Source organism: Lactuca saligna, chromosome 6 (assembly GCF_052625555.1).
Source record: "Lactuca saligna cultivar CGN05327 chromosome 6, ASM5262555v1, whole genome shotgun sequence".
Taxonomy (NCBI): Eukaryota; Viridiplantae; Streptophyta; class Magnoliopsida; order Asterales; family Asteraceae; genus Lactuca; species Lactuca saligna.
The window spans coordinates 46,771,488-46,791,826 of record NC_136422.1 but is presented as its reverse complement, the minus strand read 5'-3'; the positions used below and the strand labels follow the sequence as shown (position 1 = coordinate 46,791,826).

Genomic DNA, 20,339 nt, shown 5'->3' with positions numbered 1-20,339 from the left:
TAACTGACTAGAGAATTTTTCAATAACTTTTATGCTTAAAGAGTATCATACCATTAAATTTCTAACAAAAAAATGGTATATATAATAAAGTCCCAATATTTTCAACTATTTGACAAGAAACTCTTAAACTTTATTTTTTTGACAAAAAAAAAATCCTAATTACCGGCTAACCGGGAAAAAAATGATAAAAGTGTCAAAAACTACCGGTAATTTGGATTTTCTTGTAAAAATTTTTTTTAAGATTTTCTTATCAAATCGATAAAAATATTGAGAATTTAGTGTATATATCTCATTATAAATCCAATCACAACCTTGTGTCTATGCCTCTCTAAATTTACTCGATGTTTTAACGATAATATCGATTGATCTATTGACTTCAAAACAGTTTAGCTATCCAACTTTTGTGTATTATAAAAATGTGATGTGTGACAATACTTTGAAGTATGTATGGCGTGACATGTAGTTGGGCCATTATAAAAATGTGATGGATGACATTATGAATTTACAACTAATTTAATAAAAAATATGAATTATTGATCGAACATTTGAACTATATAAAATTAAAGACATGCATGTGTTATAATCAATCTACCTCTATAGTCTATACTAAATTACAAAAAAGCATAGATGTAAAATTAAAAAGTTAATACTAAGTATACATTTTTCACCTTCAAAAATAAAACGTGATCTAACTTATGTTATAACGAAAAGTTTGATTATTATTAAAAATATTTCAAATGTGATCTAGAAAACATAAAAAGAAAAAAACCCTCATAAACTACAACAAAAATGACAAATTCTAAGCAATAATAATTAAATAACCAGACGTGCACAAACATTAACATCCCTAAATCTGGTTTCATATATGCTTGGACGACTTTATATTTTTACAAATTATGCCCAATTAAATGAATCAAAAATTCTGTTTTGATTTATTTAACTCGTTATATTAAAAAAAATAACAGTTTTTTATATAATAAGTTCATATATCTTTATCAAAATATGTAAAAAGTTAGATATCTACTTCATTACATAACTAAAAACATATAACCTCATAAAAAATTTAGGTATCTACATCTACCTCATTAAATTGACAGCATACCTTTTATCTTTTATAAAAACATGACATCCAACTTCTAATTAATCATCAAAATAGAAAAAATAATAAGTAAATTAATATTTTTAATAAAAAATATATATTAAATAAAAACAGTATAATACGTTGAAAACTGGTATGATAGTGTTAAAGAGGGAGGGAGATATCGAGAGCCCCATGCTTTAAACACTGTTCAAACATTTTCACTTCTCTTCTTCGAATGAAGAAAGATTTGACAAAATTTGTGCGTTTTGGGGGAAATTAAGAACCCTAATTTACGTTTCTGCAAAATCGTAAGCATAAATTATTGATTTGCTGTATGTCACATACATGAAAAGGTGAAAAAAGTTAAAAAACGCATCTTCTTCACCGTATCTCCGTTGCCTGTTGTCTGTCCCTTTCTTCACCCGCTGTGTACTTTTCGAAACTTACCTCTCACCAGATCCGTCGCTCTCTTCTTCCAAATCCTTAACCCTACATCTACACCTACTTCATCGCCATCAGTAAATGCAGCAGTCTTCGAGTATTCTTCAGGTAAACACTGCTCATTCACTCTCCTTTTGTTAACTGTAATCAGTACAGCATTTTTTTTAAACTTTAATTATTGTCGGTTTTGGAGCTTTTGCTTTTTTTGAATTTAGTATCTCTCACTCACTCCACCACCCCCACCAAATCTATCATTATTCATCACTAAAGTTCAGGTTTTGTTCCGGATTATTTGCGCTTTTGTCTTGTAAACTGTTGCTTGGAATTGAATGGGGCCCGATTGGGTGTATGTTGTCTAGTCGTTTTGATTTGACATTTTGACTTGTTCAATGGATTTAGATCTGATGCTTAGTTGATCGTTTCCATTTGCAGAATTCTTAGAAATTTTCACCGGATAATCGATTATCGAATGATCAGCCTGACATAACTTTCAAATCCGGAATTCAAAAGGTCGATTCTTGCCAAGCATTCTGTAGTATAACAGGCTAGGGTTTTGATGGAGGGACGAGTGAGAAAGTACGGACATCACCATCAACAATTGAGTCCTGATAGAGCTAAAGTCTGGAAGGAGAGGTCTCCTAGGTATCAGCAACGGCAACCTGAGCCGGAGCCGGAGCCGGAGCAGGAGCAGGAGCTAGAGCTACATCAGAAGAGTCGGAAAGTCCCTGTGGTTTACTATCTCTGTAGAAATCGACAGCTTGAACATCCTCACTTCATCGAAGTTCCGCTTACTTCATCAGAGGGTCTTTTCTTAAGAGGTATACATAATACATATCATCTCACAATCAAATCCACGATTCTCTGTTTTAATGAAATAGTTAACCCGAGAATTTCGTAAACATTTCTTGCAGACGTAATTGAAAAACTTAATGTTCTCAGAGGAAGAGGCATGGCGTCAACATACTCATGGTCTTGCAAGAGGTTTACAAACTTTCTTTTTCCTTATCAAATTCATATATCTGGTTACAAAAGTTTGATGGATAAAGATCTTATTTTGCTTACAGGAGTTACAAAAATGGATTTGTCTGGCATGATCTTTGTGAAGATGACCTAATTCTTCCCGCTAATGGCAATGAATATGTTCTTAAAGGCTCAGAACTCGTTGAAGAATGTAATTCAGGTACATATATCTTCTCAACTCCTCTCATATCCCTCTTACTTCACCACTTCATACACCCATCTTCATTCTTCACATCTGGAAACTCAAAAAATATCAATTTTTTTTTTCATATTTCATAGGTCGTTTCACACCTCCCATAAAACTACAAGCCCTAAAACAATTACCAGAACCACCATCTTCAAGAAGTCAAGATGACTCATCATCTTCAACAAGCATGAGTGGTGTTTCCCCTGAATCAAGAGGTGAAAAATCCACAACATCAGGTGGTTGTCTAAGCTTAACAGAATACAAAATCTACAAAACCGATGGTCTTGCAGATGCTTCAACTCAAACAGACGAAAACATAAAAGGTAACAATACCAATCACAATAACAATAACATTAACAAACCCCAAGAAACATGCACACGTGGCGTTTCAACTGATGACATGGCAGTAGACTCATCTCCTCAAAACCTTAAACAAAACCCCGAGATACAACCAGACCCATCTCCACCTTCTTCCTCCACGAGTTCTTCAATAGGAAAAACAGAAACTTTGGAATCTTTAATCAAAGCTGATGCTAGTAAGTTAAATAGTTTTAGAAGACCAGAAATTCAAAGCAACACAAAGCTTAGGGCTACAGATATGTTGATGCAATTGATTTCATGTGGGTCAATTTCTGTCAAAGATCACAGCTTTGGGTTAATCCCATCTTACAAACCAAGATTTTCAGATTCAAAATTCCAATCTCCTTTGTTTTCAACATCTGTAATGTTGGGGGATCTTGATTGTTTGCCTGAAAATCCAAGATTTATGAGTATGAGGTTAGAAGATAAAGAATACTTTAGTGGGAGTTTAGTGGAAACAAAAGTCATCAAAGAAGAAGGCGTCCCTACTTTAAAAAGATCATCTTCCTACAATGCTGACAGGTTTGTAATCTTTGTAATTTATATTTCCAATTTTACCTCTCTACAAATATAGTAAAAGTACATTGTTATTATACCAATTTTATATGGATCTTGAAATGCAGGAGTGAAAATAGCGATCAAGTTTCAGAAACAACAACACGTACAAAGTGCATACCAAGATCACTCAAGGGTAAAAACGTAAAAAGTGAACCAATGAGATCTCCTATTTCTGATGGGCCTAGAATTTCATCAGAAGGCCCAAGTTCAAGAATCGTGTCACCTTGCCCTTCGAATTGCAGTAGTAAAAGAATGACAACCAAGAAACAATCAGGAAGATTGGAGTCTTTTCGGGAAGAGAAGGATAATATGGTCAAAATCGAAGAAAGTTAAGTTGTAGTCTGATTTCCAAATTTACCCTTCACTCTTTCTTTCAATATGTGCAATGTACTTCACTCTTTTCTTACTAATATATCTAATGTACTTTTTTCTTTTACCCATGATATCAATATCATTGTATTTTTAGACAATATACAGAAAAGCCACTATATTTTAAAGCGGCTTTTCTGTAAATTGCCCTTATATTTTTTAACTGATAATAGCAACATGTTGACTATTTGCTATCCATAATATCAATGTGTTTACTTACATTTTATTAATTATAAGCAAATACGTAACAAATAAAGTAAATTGCATATTTGTTTAAAAATGTAAAAAAAATTGTTATTATGGGTAAAAAACTAAAAATAAAGTAAATATGGTTGAGACTTGAGATTTTTAATTTCATGATAACAGGCTGGCTTCAGGAGCTAGGGTTATAATTCATTCAGAAGCACCATGTGATACAGAAATTTACTCGTAAGTTTGTTGAAATTCTTGTTGTATTCAAAATTGTTGTCTGATTTAGGCAATTAGAATTCTTCCATGGGTATTTTGGTAAATTGGGTCTGTGAAAAAATTTGAAAAATATCCAAGAAAAAAAGGTGGGAGTAATTTAAGGAGAGGTGGGGTGAATTGAGTAGCCTCTCCCTTTTTGCCTTTTTATAGTCAGCTTTTATGGCTTTACAACTATAGATTCGGCTTTCATTATTGCATAGATTCTATTATTCTATTATACCTCCTTTTGGCATCCCTTAGGCTTTTAAATCACTTGCTTAAAAAGATGAAAGTTTAGTTATTTTATATTTTATAAAGACAAGAAAATGATAGGTTTTGAAAACAATTTGAAATAAAGATTTATTTATTGGTGAAGATGTGGACAAATCATGGTGATTTCACTGCCACATATATGAGTGGTGGTGTGGGTTATTTATATATATTCGTGAAGTTTTGTTTTTATATGACATTGAAAGTAGGAAAAGAGATACATTGACTTGGGAAAGTCAACACATAGGATTCTCTAGTGACTTTGTGCTTTTTTATATATGCTAAAAGCCGATCTCCAAGTCAAAATTTACTAAATTTGTTACTTTATTTTATTTGTCGGAAGTTGAGTGAGAACCAATGAGATTAAATAATCTCAAAGGACAAAAATAAATTATTTGATCACAATTGAATAAACTAGCTTTCCTATGGACAATCCAAAATTAAGAATAAGAAACAATTATGTCATAGTATCGTCTTTCCTAGGGTTTTCGTTCCAAATATCATTTTGTCCGGATTATGAACTGCTTTAATAGCCGAAGCCTACACCTGAAAATTGCTTCAGGAGAATACCACACCAATTAAAGATCCATTTTAAATTTCTTCTAATGCATAAAACTTATTTTTTACTCATTTATCTTGGCTCCCCTCAAAAAAAAAAAAAAAAAAAAAAAAATCTAAGTCTAATTTTCTCTAAGAAATTGAGAATGCATTATGGAGATTTGAAAATAGAGAAGTAGTAAGTTAGGGGCTGTTTGTTTTTTGTTTGAAGATCTGCGCAACCACTTTTGTCTGCGCCGCGCAGACAACGCGCAGACATATGCCCTCGCAGATTGTTTGTTTTTTGGAAGTGTGCAGATCAGAAAACGTCTGCGCGAGGTCTTCCTGGCGCAGACATGGGCCACTGTCTTCAAAGGTCTTCAGACCTCATTTTAACCTAAAAAAAAAAAAAAAAAAAACATGGCCACCGTGCAGTTTTTTTTTTCTTTCATTTTTTTGTTAAAAATACATTTTTAATGTTTATAACATGAAATTAAGTTTAAAAATTCAATTTATTTTAACGGCCCGCAGACGTTAAAAACAAACAGTCTTCTTATTGCAGATTGCAGACATTTGGTCCACCTCTTCTGCCGCAGAGGCTTGCAGATGTGGTCTGCAGACTGCAGACATTTTGACTTCAAAAAAACAAACAGCACCTTAGTATACCATCAATCAATAACATTTTAACCTTTTTCGTTAGAAAGCTTTTTTTTTTTTTTTTTTAAATGGATCATCATAACTTCCAACCTTCTATCCAACTCATATTGGATCCAAACGGTAAACCAAAATAAGTAAACGGAATCTTACCCGATGTGCAAACAATAATCTTCACTAAACAATCAATCTCCACTTCCGAGATACCCTACTTTTATCAATCACGTGTCTTCGAAATCTTTCAAGGTGCTTTATCATTACGACAACTCCAAACCGCATTCTTGACTTCGTCCAACGAAAAAGAAGCCTCCAATATATCTCTATTGTCAATCGAAATCTTTTTGAATATGTTATTTACAAATTTGGGTCTCTCCAGATCATTTTCATCAAATTTGGAGGAGAAAAAACTTCTTTATGCATATAGGGTCCATCTTCCCCCCCCCCCCCCCCCCCCCCCCCCCCAATTGTAAGACCATTTATAATGTTTTTTCTTAGAGAGAATTTTATACATGTCCTTCTTAAACATCAAAATATCATATTTACTCTTTATAAAATTTTTAAATATCATATTTACCCTTCATAAAATTTTAAAATATCATATATATCCTTTTTAAACATCATATATATATATATATATATATATATATATATATATATATATATATATATATATATATATATTGATGTCATATTTTGATGTTTAAAAATGATACATATGATAAAATTTTATGAAGGGTAAATATGATATTTTGATGTTATATATATATATATATATATATATATATATATATATATATATATATATATATATATATATATATATATACCCTTCTTAAATATCAAAATATCGTGTATGCACTTTTTAAACATTAAAATATCAATGGTAATATTTAAAATATCTTCCATCTACAACATGATAGTAATCAACAACAACAAAAACTAAACAATCAGAATATATATTCAAGAGAGAGGGTTGAAGATGAATCTTTTTGTTTCTTAAGAGTACGATATTTCAACAATTTAGAAGTTTACATTCCATTATCATAGACGTAATGATAATATGGTTAAAATTTTTAATTATTATAATAATTCTAAGGTATAAAAAAATGATTTTAAAATATTAAAAACATTATAAAAATGAATTTGGACAAATATGATATTTTGAAGGTTTATAAAGGGTAAATATGATATTGAGAAATTAAGTTGGGCAAATATGATATTTTGAAGTTTAAAAGAGGCATATATGAAATTCTCCCTTTTTCTTATTATCCCCATTGATAACTCCATGGAAAAATTTACTATTCTCGTCTCCTTCGACCTCCTATCTTATTCTTGCATTTTGTTTTAGATCAAGCCTCCTGATGGAGTCGATTTCAATAATCCTGTATTTCCAATTTTTTTCCTCATCAATCGTTCTGCAGACAACAAAGCATGGGTCTCATCCTGGATCTCCAAGTCATCAATTTTAGTCAACAATTTGGAATATTTATACTTTTCCTTTGACCTCAAATCCGATCACCAAGTCCTTATATCACTTTTTATGAGCTTGAAGTTTTTTAAGTAATTTCAAATCAACCCTCCTATTCTCAATCTAATTCGCCCAAGACAATCGCACAACCTCTGGGAGCCCATCTAACCACAACCAAGAATTGAAGAATTTGAAAGATAAGGGTCCAAACTCAAGAGTGTCACTGATGAGAACAATAGGGTTGTGATTAGAATACAGTATAGGAAGGACCATAACTGCAGTTGTAGCCCACCTAGATAGGAACAAATCATTTGCTAAGAACCTATCAAATAGGTGAATTTTCTACCCCCCACCCCCCAATGTTAAAATTAAACAACTCTACGTCACAAATAAAAGAGTTAAAATCTTCCATACTATAGTCACAAGCCAACATTGAAAAATGATTTTCTTTACAGCGAACTTCGTTGAAATCTCCCATAAAAAGCCAATTACCATTTTGTTGTTCTTGATATCTTTTAAAGCATTCCAAAGCACCAATCTCTCCTTGAAATTATTTAGAGCATAAACATTAACAAAATTTACCCTCTCTTGTATACTAATTTGGTTACTTGAAATCATAATGAAGGACCTGTCTTTAACAACCTCAATAACCCCAAAAATCATGGGATTCCAAAGACAAAGGAGACCAGTCGACCTCCCACTGGAATCCACCCTTACAAATCTGAAACTTGAGTTATCCCAAAACTGATCAACCTCAACTGAATCCATCTTCACTTGTGTTTCTTGACAGCTAATAAAACTTATTTGATGTTTAAATTTTAGCTCACGCACCCACTCTTGTTTATACGCATCCCTCACTCTTCTTAAATTCAAAGACATATAAATCATTGGATCACTTCTTTAGCACCGTCACCTTGAATTACCCTTTTCATAACTTCTTTATTACCATCCATTTGATAACCCATCATCAGCCCCAAATCTAAGGTTTTCAAAATCTCCACATAAGTAGAGCTTAACGATGCCGACTGAGTCACGTTCTTCTCAAAATTCCTTTTAGCAACATGTCGTTGCCCATGAATCCCGCTCTGGTTAACGAGGTATTCCAAGAATTTGACCTCCCGTAACCAAAACTCAAAATTCAAGAACTTGGCATAAAGCCTCTCCCTCCTAAAAAATCCCAACAACTTCTAAAGGTGTTCCTTATGATGCTCTCTGGTCGTGGAATAGACCAAAATATCGTCGATAAAAACAATGACCGAACGGTCGAGCATCGGCCTGCATACCCAATTCATCAAATCCGTAAATGTTGTCGACGCATTGGTGAGCCCAAATGGTACCACCACGAACTCGTAATGACCATAATAAGTTCAAAACGTTGTCTTCTACACGTCCTCCTCTCTAACTCTCATTTGGTGATATCATGACCTCAAATCGATCTTGGAGAACCAAGATGTACCTTGCAGCTGATCGAAGAGATCATCAATCCGTGGAAGTGGGTAACGATTCTAAACCGTTAACTTGTTCAACTCCTGATAATCAATACACATGTAGTGAGACCTATCCTTCTTCTTCACAAACAAGATCGGTGCTCCTGAAGGCAAACTACTTGGTCTAATAAACTGTCTGCCCAATAGCTCCTAAAGTTGAGAGGACAACTCCTGCATCTCTGGTGGTGCTAATCGGTATGGCGCCTTAGGTCTCGTTTAATAGTTTCTGTTCGGGAAAATGTTGTTAGGGAAAGTGTTGTATGGAAAAGTTTTTTGTCCGAGAATGAAACCATGTTATTTGATTGTATATCTGATTGAATGTGTTGAATGATGAAAAATGATAATATTACCTTGGTGTTCTATACTATGATGAATGAAGTTGTTGAATAATTATAAAAACATACAAAATGTCATATAAAATCAAAATTACATAATAATCATTTAAAAATCCAAATAGAATGTCGATTAAGTTGTTTTTAGTTTATTTTTTGTTCAAGTTGACGCTACATTGTTATTCTTTCTAGCAATTTTAATTTTTTATAACTCAACATGTGATTCTTGACCCGGTTTATGTCCGATAGTGGTGGGATGAATGAATTTTTTTAAATATATTAGGATGATTGTGATGTTGTCAAAAAAAAAAAAGAATTTATCCAATAAAAATGAATTAAAAATTTAACTAAAAGAAATTAATAATCCAACAAAGTAATATTTATTCTCATATAAATATTATATGTTTATAAATAATATTTATTAACATATAATAATGCAATAAAAAAGAATTAATCCCTAAATAGGAAATAAAAAAGAATTATTTAAAAGAAAATAGTAATCCAATACAATAATACTAATTAATACATAAATATTATATATTAAAAATAATATTTATTATAATATAATAATCCAATACAAAAGTAATAATCTAATAAAATAAATTAAAAATTTTATTTAAAAAAATTAATAATCCAAGATAGAAAGAAGGAGGCGAGGTTTGTGACATAATTGTCCTTCCAGCTTATTCGGCCAGAAAGATATGGTTTTGGAGCTTTCTAGGAAATATATATTTTACCGTGAAAGAACTATTTTTTGTGCATATCAAAACGATTATTTCTGGTCCATTCAGCCAGAAAGATCTATTTGGACCTGGAAAGATGTCTATCAAACAATGCATTAGTAATCGGTGCTACACCATGAATCATATCGATCCTGAACTCCACTTGCTTCGCGGGAGACACATGGGGTAATTCCTCTTGAAATACATCTGGAAACACTTTGACTAGAGGCACATCCGAAACCAAAACCCCCTTTTCTACCCGAGTGTCAACCATATATGCGAGATAACTGTAACACTCACAGATTCGAGTTAGTCAATCTAGAGACAATAAGCGTCAAAAATGAACTTTTCATAAATAACCTTAACTAAGTTATAGTATATGTCACAAGGGGTCCGTGCATATAAAGAACGCCAAAATCGGAGTTATAATGAATGAGTTATGATCTGTCGAAGTTTCGCGACAAAACCGGCACGACGTTGTATGATGTAAAACGTGAGTTTACAATAAATTACTATTTAGCCATAGCAATCTAAATGAAATTCGTAGTATACGTTAAACAGAGAGCGTGCAAAAAAAGAACACCCAAATCTGACTTTGTATGAAGAAGTTATGAATTTTCTAAAATTTGGAAAAGCAGTATGCAGTCTGAAATTCGAATCTTAGATCGACCGATTTTTAGCCAGCACAACTTAAACGAGAATCGAAGATCTCGTTAATAGGAGCTCAATAATAAAAAGACAGATAAAAACGGACGTCAGATGAAAAAGTTATGAATTTTTAATGAACTTTACCTATCTAGGTTTGTTAAAAATATAACTTTAAAAATAAAGTCAAAATTATCCAATGAAGTCTAAATGAAAGTTGTAGAGTACGTCTCCACCTAAGAGTGGACATACAGAACGTCGAAAACGGAGCTCATATGTGAAAGTTAGGGAATTTAGAAGTCGGAAGTGACTGATGTGAAATTGCTTGTGAATGCCCTGCGTTCTCGCATGCTTTGCTACGGAGCGACCACGTCGCCCCATTTGAAGTCGGACACCTGCTCCCTTAGTACGCGCTGCGTTCCTCCGAGGAACGCCCTGCGTAGACCAAAGACCAGACCCCTATATAAAGGTTGCGAGGGTTACCTTCAAAACTCACTCCTTCACCCTTCTCTATCTCTAAGTTCTCTCTAACCCTCCCCCAACCTCTAGTATCTTCTAGGTGCTAGAGGAAAGCCTTGGAGCAACAGAAGGCTCCGAGAAAAAGTGCTTTTCAGCTCAGAAAGTTCTGCCCTCGCAGAGCCCGGTTTCTAGCAAACCCCTCTGTAAGTGAGATATGATTACCCTACTTTAAATATAGCTTATGTTTAAATTTAGTATTGTTATTATGAACTTATAATCAATATATAATCTAGTATTGTGACTTATATAAGTGTCGTTATAATATATTTTTAACTACTCACGGTACGAGGAGTCTGGTTTGAAGGGTCGCCTGAGTTGTTGGATTTCAGAAGTGCTATAATGCCAAAATGGCCCTGCCCTTCGGTGTTTCATGTATGACCCGTGTCTATATATAGTAGTTGAAAAGTATGGTTTAATGCTTATATAAAGATAATAATACTAAGATTAATAATTAGTCACGATAAATATTAGACTAAAATCTAGTTGTAATAAATACTAGGTTTCGTCGAAGGAAATTATATTGTTAGAAGCGAAGCGCTGTCCGAGTTCAGAATCATCACTTTAACAAGTGAGTGCATAGTTACTTTCATCTTACACATAGATATGAAGTATTCAATATAAATTACATGCAATGTGTGCATATTATATGTGTTCTTGATATCTATGATGGATGAACAAAATATACATGTTTTACTTGATTCAATTTGTATATGTACTTTTATACTTATAAATACGTATTGGGTAGCGATGGGTGATGAGAGATAGTTGATGATAAAAAGGTGATGATAACTAGGTGATGATAAATAGGAGATGTGAGATATGAGGAAATGTCATAACCTTAACCTGTGATGTGGCGATGTAGTCATCTACTAGAGTATAGATGGCGACCACAGACTACTCTAGACAGTCATGTGGAAACACCAGCAGGCTCATAACCTGTAGGTGATGAATTACGAGTTCAGGTAATGTTGTAACTACATGTTCATGTGATGATACTCTAACCCTTACTATGAATTACGAGTTCAGATGATGTTGTAACTACGTGTTCATGTGATGATACTCTAACGCTTACTTTGAATTACGAGTTCAGGAGATTTTGTAACTACATATTCATGTGATGATACCCTAATCCTTACTGGACACATATTGGGGAAGTAATCCCCAAATCAGTACTGCCTATGCGATGAAGGCGATGATCCTTAGGAACAAACATATAAGGAAATGCGATGAGAGGTAAATACAATGTAGGAGATGACCCTTAGCGTAAACCTTTAGGGAAGATTAAATCGACAAAACGGTAAATCCAACCCTGGTACCCTCGCCATAAATTGTCTGTTCTCCCCCACTTGGGGTTTGAACCACTACCCGCTGTCCTTCATAATCTATCATGGCACCAAACCTGCTCAACCAGTTCATCCCTACTATCATGCATAAATCCACCATAGGGATAGGAATCAAATCAATCAGGTAAGACACCCCAAAAATATCCAAGGTACAATCTTGAAAAACACTTGATGCAGAAACCCCGTGCTCGTTGGCGATGGAAACTCGTAACAGACACTCTAACTCTCCAAGGGACATATCAAAACTAATACTGAAGGATCGAGAAACAAATGACCGACTCGCACCAGATTCAAAAAGCACAAGAGCAGGTAAGGAGTTCAGTAAGTAGGTACCAAACAGAAACACAATCATAAGCATACAACAAAATAACTTGATAGAATCATAATGAAAACATACCAGTAACAACATCAAACGGCGCCCTGGCCTCCTTTTCCGTGAGCTGGAAAGCATGACCTAGATCCCTCGGGGGCTCCGCCCTACCTTAGCGTCCATCCGCCATCCTCAAAGTAGTCGGGACTGGTTCCTGCACTGGTTTAGCGGCTAGCAAGGGACAACTGGCCTTCACATGGCCAACCTGCTCACAATGGTAAAAAATCCTGGTGCACGCTAATGGGGGCCTGCTGACGAAAATCCTTAAAAATATGGCCCTTCCTGCCACATTTGTGGCACTTAGAAGAAGATCGACAAACACCCTAATGAACCTTGTCGCACTCGCCACTAGTGCGACCCCTATATCCTCCAAATCGTGAGTTAGTGTGCTTGAATTGCTTTGATGTAGGATGTGGCTAAACCGAAGGCTGCCTCTCCTCCCTCGTCTGAGTCTCAATCTCATTTACCCGTCTCCACGCGACATCCTGAAGCTCGAAGAGGGTACCGCATCGTAGGGTAGATAGAAACTGCGGAATCTCAGTCTTGAGTGAGCTCAAGTACCGCGCCATGGGGGCCTGCTCTGAGACAGAATACTACATTGTTTAGTAAGATTAAGCCTAAAAAACTTAGTAGTTTGATAAAATTGCTACCAGCTCTTATTTTTTAGTGTTCAATACGAGTAGAAAGTCTAAACCAAATTGAGTTTAGTGGCTTCAAAACTTTAGTCTTTTGTTAGGTCAAGTTTATTACTTAATAAAATCCACTATATTAAAATATGATACAATTCCTTTACAAAAAATGAAGTAACATTTCATTTTTGTGTAGCAAATATTAAAAAAATCAACATATTTTAGGTTTCTTGTATTTAATAGTCGGACCACCATCGTCATGCTGGTGGTGGTCGATATAAATGACATTCGATTCATATGTGAACCCAAATTCTATGACCCGTCACTTATGAATAAGACAATTCATATATATCTTGAAATACGAAAATTCTAACTTTGATTTTACACGGTAATGTTAAATTATGAATTTAACAACCTACACTATTTTTCATTTATTTTCTCTAAATATAATCTACTTGTTATTTTAATTATAACATTCAGGACATATTCAACAACTTTGCTAATAGCCAGTGGCGGATCCAAGAATTTTTGTTCGTACGAGGGCACTAGCAATAAACTATATGATCGGGTTAGATCAAAATTGTATATATTCTCAACGTCGGTCTAGGATATGTGTGGGACGTGCAATCAAACAAGGTCTGTGTCGTTTTAGGGGTTTGAATTTTTTTTTACATACATTAGTATTAATGACGGATTATTGACTAGTGACAGATTCCATTAGCGACAAATCAATGTCAAATTTTGTTTTGATTTGTTTTATAATAATTATCGTACTTATTAATTTTTTTTATATAAAAAATTATATTTAGAGACCAATGTTTACTTTCCGCATAAGACTTTCAAAATTAATAGATCGGGCCTATATATACTAATATAATTAATTACAAAGAAAACTAACTGTTAGTTTAAATTTTTTAATATATATATATATATATATATATATATATATATATATATATATATATATATATATATATATATATATTACAAGAACAAGTTACTGAAATCGTTTTACTAGTAAATATATGTTTGGTCCCTAAGTTTTTTTTTTTATGTTTTTTATTTTTTTATTTTCACTCAGATATTCACTATTGTTTGATTTTATTGTGTTATTCGTCCGTAGCCAATGTGAATGACCATTTTTCTCTTTCATATATTTTATTTACTTTTATCATTGGTTTATATTTTTTTAATAAAGCAAATTAAAATGGTATGTTGCACAACTAATCCTCCTACACTCATCTTCTAAAATACTCTATACCAAAACTGTTGTAGTTCCCTAAAGCCAACACCATTTTGTCCAGATATGCTGCTACCGCCACCACCTTGAAGTCACCACCACTTCTATTGACCACCAGCAAACAGATCTAGTCTAAGAAGGCAATCAACAAGTTGATTTTGCGAAGAGGTTAAGAAGATAGAGTAGAAAGAGCCGATGATGGAGGTGACATCGGTAGAGATTGGAGTAAAGCGAACCGATGATGGTGGTTGTAACGATTTCCGACGAGAGATTGGAGTAGAGAAAAGCTTCAAGAAGAGAGAGTCGATAATGGTGGTGTTATAGTATTTTCGGCAACGATCCATTGGTTTCGACAATGACCGGCAGTTCCAGCAGAGATATACGGTGGTTCCAACGGTGAATGGTGGTTTCCAAAGCACATTCTTCAATTGATTAGAGAGAGTGAGAGAAATAAGGAAGATGAGAGGGTTAGAAGATTACGGTGGTTGGGTAGAGAGTGACACCCATCTTAATTATTTAATTTATTTTTTATAATTAATAAATATTTAAAAATAAAAAATAAAATACAAAGGGCATTATAGTTTTTTCATTTTTTTCGAGAAACGCAATAAAATCAAACATTAGGGACTATCTGAGTGCAAAAAAAAAACTTAGAGACCAAATGTACAATTTCAGTACCGAGAGACAATTTACTCATATTATAAATATAACTTAATAATAAAGTAATACAATATAACAATTACTTTGGGATTTTTAGTAAAACCTTCAAAATTTTAGAAACTATGACTTGAAGCTTAAACAATGAGTACATATGTCGAAGATTGTAGCCTTACGGCTCATGTCATCACTTTAGAAGAAATAGTAAAACCACAGCGGATGTTTGTTCCGTTGAGAAGAAATAGAGTAGGAAGAAGGTAACTTAATCTCACTGATTTTTTTCAATTGCTAAAAGCTACAAATTCTGGAATGTTTCCAAAAGCTTTGTACCAATTACGCTCTTAAAAACTCTTTATTTTTTAAATAAATTTATTGAGTAAAAGATTTGAACTGTCGTAATAATCATCCAAAGTTTTGGACATGGTGTCGTGGCATGTGAAAATTCAGAATGGGACACACCAAATGACATTACGAGTGGACCAAGAAAGGACGACTGTTTGTACCTCATTTATTTGAGGCGTAGAAGCCTAAAAGGACCAAGTTGCATTCTATCAACTAAGAAGGGCACTTTTTAACATATACATTCATTTGATAGATATTAAATTTGAACTTCATATCACATTAATAAATCTTCAAGATGTAGGATTATCATTAACTTATCAAGCTCAAATAACATGATATATTTAATAGAAATCAATGAGGCTTTTCACCTTTGAGATGTCAAATGGGTAAAATAAAATAAAAACTACAAACAAAATCAATATATTGGTCGAACACGTCGAATTTATCAAAACTTTTTTTTGAAACGACAAATATACTAAACAAGTCTTAAATTATTTTGCATATGTTCACTACAGGACTTGAACCCTCGATTTTAAGGAGGGATAGCAACACCAGATACACCTAGGCTAAAAGCCTTTTGAGCTTTAGTATCAAAACTTTTTCAAAGTTTATTTTTGATACATACATAATTCTGTAGCTCCAACAAAAAGAGGTAGATAATTACTGACAATATAACTTAGTAATGTACTCTAATTAAACACAAATTCTTTATAGATTTTAAAAATAAAGTGGACAAAAAAGTTCAACTACAATGAACCCAAACAATTCAATAAAAGTTTCATTTGTTTGCAACCATAACTAACACTTGCATATTACCTAGCGGATGAAAAAACCCTCATAAAAATTCGAATCGAGTTCTTGTAAGCTCGAGATTGATTCGTTCTATGTTTAAAAGTCAAGTTTTTACTCGAAATTAAATAAGATTAATTCAATCAACTTTGAGTAACATTTGAACTTGAAAAAACAGATAACAAATTCAATCTGATTAATGATAAACTTATATGTTAAATATCATCACCAAAACCCTATGATGGCCTCCCAAACACAAATCTTGTGTCTTGGGCTTCTTTTCTTAGCCCATTGCGATATGAGTCTACTCTAAATTCCTTTTTCCGAGGTGCTCCAAATGGATCTCCCGCTCATAGACTATAGCAATCATATCATTTAGGGTCACACTGTAACGACCTGTTCTAAAATATTCGTTTATGGAATTTCAGAGGCCAAGGTCAGGGGCATTTTAATCCTTTATTAAATTTGGAGTTATTATTTGAGAAGTTTTCGGGTCGGGTTGTGTTGTTAGAAACGTAGGGTTTCTCGTCACCTTTCCGTGAATATAAAGTTCATCAGAATCGGATCTAAAATGGAGTTATGACACTTTGAAGATTTGGCAAGAATGACCTTATAAAGAAAAGTTTGCATAGAAGACTATACATGCATGTTGGGGTGCGCGTGTTTAGCTAAGTACGCCCAGCGTAAAGGGGCAAAAGATCGCGGGTCCTATAGGCGTACGCCCGTCGTACGGGAGTTACGCCCAGCGTACGCTAACAGCTTAAAAACCCTAATTCTTGGACAAGCACTATATAAAGGACATTATATCTCCAACCCTAGCCCCCATATCAGCCTCCCCAACCTCAGAAGGAACCCTAGAACGACCCTACCTTCATATTGTGAGATCTTGATCTTGGAAGGCTTATCTTGGTGCTTTTAGCTTGGAAAAGAGAAGAGGAAGATTAGTAAGGAAGAACCTTGGAGGCCAGGGCTTATAGATATGAGACAACACCATCCTATGGGACACCTGGAAGGTAAAAAGCTCATAACTTTGGCTATGGATGCTTAGATCTAGTATGGGTATTTATGGTAGTTTTTGGTCTAAAGGTGAAAGCTTTATAGCTTGAATCCGATTTGCAGGCCAAGGGTTGCCACCCTTGGAACTAAATGACTCCCTAGATCATAAAGTTGATATCTTAGAAGTCCAAATGAGTTCATGCATGAGTTAAGACCTTCTTTCATGGAATTAGAACATGGGTTTTGGAGTTGGCACTTATGTAAGTCATGGAAGACATAAAGCAAGCAACTCTATCGATTAGGGAATGGAATAAGACCTAGATCTAAGTTTATGGCTCTTGAGTCGGAGTATTAAGTGCTCGATGGAAAGTGTCTTAACGGAATGAGTACGCCGAGCGTAATTGCAGGTACGCCCCGCGTACTCTCTAGCAGGCCAGTACGTTAAGCGTACATTAGAGTACGCCCCACATAACGCAGTCAGTTGGGCTTATTGCATTTTGGGCCTCGGTGTGGGCTGAGTTGAGACTTAGGGTCCTTGGGCCTTATTGGGCCATCAAAATTCAATTGCTAAGGACCAAGGATTTAGCATCGGGCTTGAGTAAGGTCCAATAAAGGGTTGTGGGCCCAATGGAGCAAATTGGGGCATTATTGGGCCTTTAGTGGGGCCATGGATGGGCTTAGAAGGAATTGAGGGTTTTTGGGCCATGTTGTGACCATGTCATAACAGGGGTAAAATGGTCATTTTACCCATAGGAGAATCCCTATTCTGATTTAGTATTTTATTTCCCATGATAGCCGGAGCAGCAGTCGAGGATTTCTCATTCAGGAGTTCAGCAGTCAACATCACAAGGTGAGTTTCCTTCCAGTAGGAACGGGTCTAAGGCCACAATGCCGACCCGTTTAGCTAGCAGTAGTTTCCGGACTTCGGTCTGATGTAGTAGTTAGTATGTTTGATGCCTTCGTGGTTCAGATAGGATTTATGTGTTATGTGTTATGGGCTACGAACCGATGCAGTATGCAGTATATGTGTGTTCATGCTAGTTGATATGTTTATGTTATGCTTTGTTCAGTTAGTTCCGGACTTCGGTCCGATGCAGTTAGTCCGGACTCCGGTCCGATGCAGCGGACAAGGTCCCATTCAGTTTCCGGACTTCGGTCCGATGCAGGGGGCAAGGCACCAGTTAGTCCGGACTTCGGTACGATGCAGAGGACAAGGTCCCAGTCAGTTTCCGGACTTCGGTCCGATGCAGGGGGCAAGGCCCTAGTTAGTGCGGACCTCGGTCCGATGCAGTGGGCAAGGCCCAATATGTGATTTATATGTTATTGTATGGTATGTGGTAGAATGGGGGAGCTCACTAAGCTTTGTGCTTATGGTTTCAGTTTTTGGTTTCAGGTACTCAGTTTTCAAAAGAGGAGCTCGGCGAGGTTGCAGTGCACACACCATAGTCAGTTAGCCTGGAAGTGTTTTACTCTGATAATGAGATTATATTTTGAATTAAAACTCGAAAATTATGTTATGACTTATGAGACGGTTTTTGTAAATATGGTTTTAGTAATGTTTTAAAAGAAATTTCCGGTCGTGATTTTTGGGTCGTTACACACACCCTGACAAAGTTACAAACTCCCTGATGGCATCCCTTAGCATGTCATGATACCTTACCTTCTTTATCTTCTCGTCCGTTGCATACTGCGGGACCAACAAATCCCTCTCCCGAAACTTGGTAGTGATCTCTGCCACAATCTCGGTCGTGTGGCGAAGGTCCTAAAACTCCCTCGCCAACTGCTACACCTCAATAGCTGGTGTAAAATCGGCCCTAAACCGGGTAAAAAAACTCATCCCAAGTCATCCTCTCCAGGGCTTTACCTCCGAAAGCTAAGTCTACCTCTTCCCACTGTGACATCCCCAAAATCACGGCCAGAAAAGACCGATTTTTGTTTATGCTTTATAAAAATCAGAGTACTTCATTTTATAAAAAGGTTGCGGAATTTGTTCCCAGAAAAACATGGTAAATATGTTATTAAAACATTTTCGAAGAAACGTATTTATTTCATTTTAAAACGTTTGGGATGTCATCGTTAATACAGGAACATAAGCATAAACAGAACTTACAATTATTCACACTAGTGGTCTACATCTCTTTAAATCTCTCAGTGTAATGTCACTTCGTATCAACACTTGTGATATAAATAAACTGAATGGGTCAGGTTGGGAAACCTGGTGAGCACATAGGGATTTCAATCCCACAATGTTATACCATATATATAGTTTAAAATTCACAAAATATACAATTTCACCATACATATATATAAACAACTCTTATCCCGCCCCGTCGATCCTCACAACGAGGCTATCCATACTCTCGGATCAGAAATGAACGAATTTACCAAATCCATACTCTCGGACTAGGGAAGAATGACTAATCCATACTCTCGGATTAAAGATGAATGATTATGCCTAATCCATACTCTCGGACTAGGGACATTAGCTAATCTATACTCTCGGATTAACGACGAATGATTATACCTAATCCATATTCTTGGACTAGGGACATTAGCTAATCCATACTCTCGGATTAACGACGAATGATTATGTCTAATCCATATTCTTGGACTAGGGGCAGTGACTATGTCTAATCCATACTCCCGGATAAGTGACATATACTAACTCCTATTCTCTGAGTTTAACTCACTTGTACTCGTAAGAATATACTACCCAATATTCCTCATATTTAATTTAGGTCTACTCTTTATCCTAAATTATCAAATATAATCAGGTATGTTCTTTAACACGAATTTCAAGCAACATCAATTAACTCGCACATAAACATATAATTAATACTTCAATCAATACTTGTATTAAAATCATGTTCATGAAA

At 34.8% G+C, this 20,339-nt stretch overlaps 1 protein-coding gene across 5 annotated transcripts; it reads left to right on the top strand.

Annotated features, from left to right (window-relative positions):
• Positions 1-1,257: 1,257 nt before the first annotated feature.
• On the top strand, positions 1,258-18,945 carry LOC145000384 (UPSTREAM OF FLC protein (DUF966)). 5 transcript variants are annotated; one of them, XM_078959599.1, is made up of 8 exons: positions 1,258-1,630; positions 1,955-2,340; positions 2,434-2,503; positions 2,587-2,702; positions 2,822-3,611; positions 3,713-3,976; positions 4,383-4,445; positions 18,857-18,945. In XM_078959599.1, exons 2-8 carry the CDS (start codon positions 2,079-2,081, stop codon positions 18,915-18,917), a joined length of 1,626 nt encoding a protein of 541 aa, XP_078815725.1. In that variant the 5' UTR covers positions 1,258-1,630; positions 1,955-2,078; the 3' UTR covers positions 18,918-18,945. The 5 variants fall into 5 exon arrangements, with proteins under 5 accessions (XP_078815725.1, XP_078815724.1, XP_078815721.1 ...); XM_078959598.1 differs by lacking the exon at positions 18,857-18,945 and adding an exon at positions 14,744-14,825; XM_078959595.1 differs by lacking the exon at positions 18,857-18,945 and adding an exon at positions 5,833-6,252.
• Positions 18,946-20,339: the final 1,394 nt, after the last annotated feature.

Bases quoted from the DNA above. Each gene is read 5' to 3' on its own strand.
- LOC145000384 (XM_078959595.1), top strand. From the start codon at position 2,079: ATGGAGGGACGAGTGAGAAAGTACGGACATCACCATCAACAATTGAGT. The intron at 2,504-2,586 runs GTTTACAAACTT...TTTTGCTTACAG, and splicing joins TACTCATGGTCTTGCAAGAG to GAGTTACAAAAATGGATTTG. The intron at 4,446-5,832 runs GTAAGTTTGTTG...TTCTTATTGCAG, and splicing joins TGTGATACAGAAATTTACTC to ATTGCAGACATTTGGTCCAC.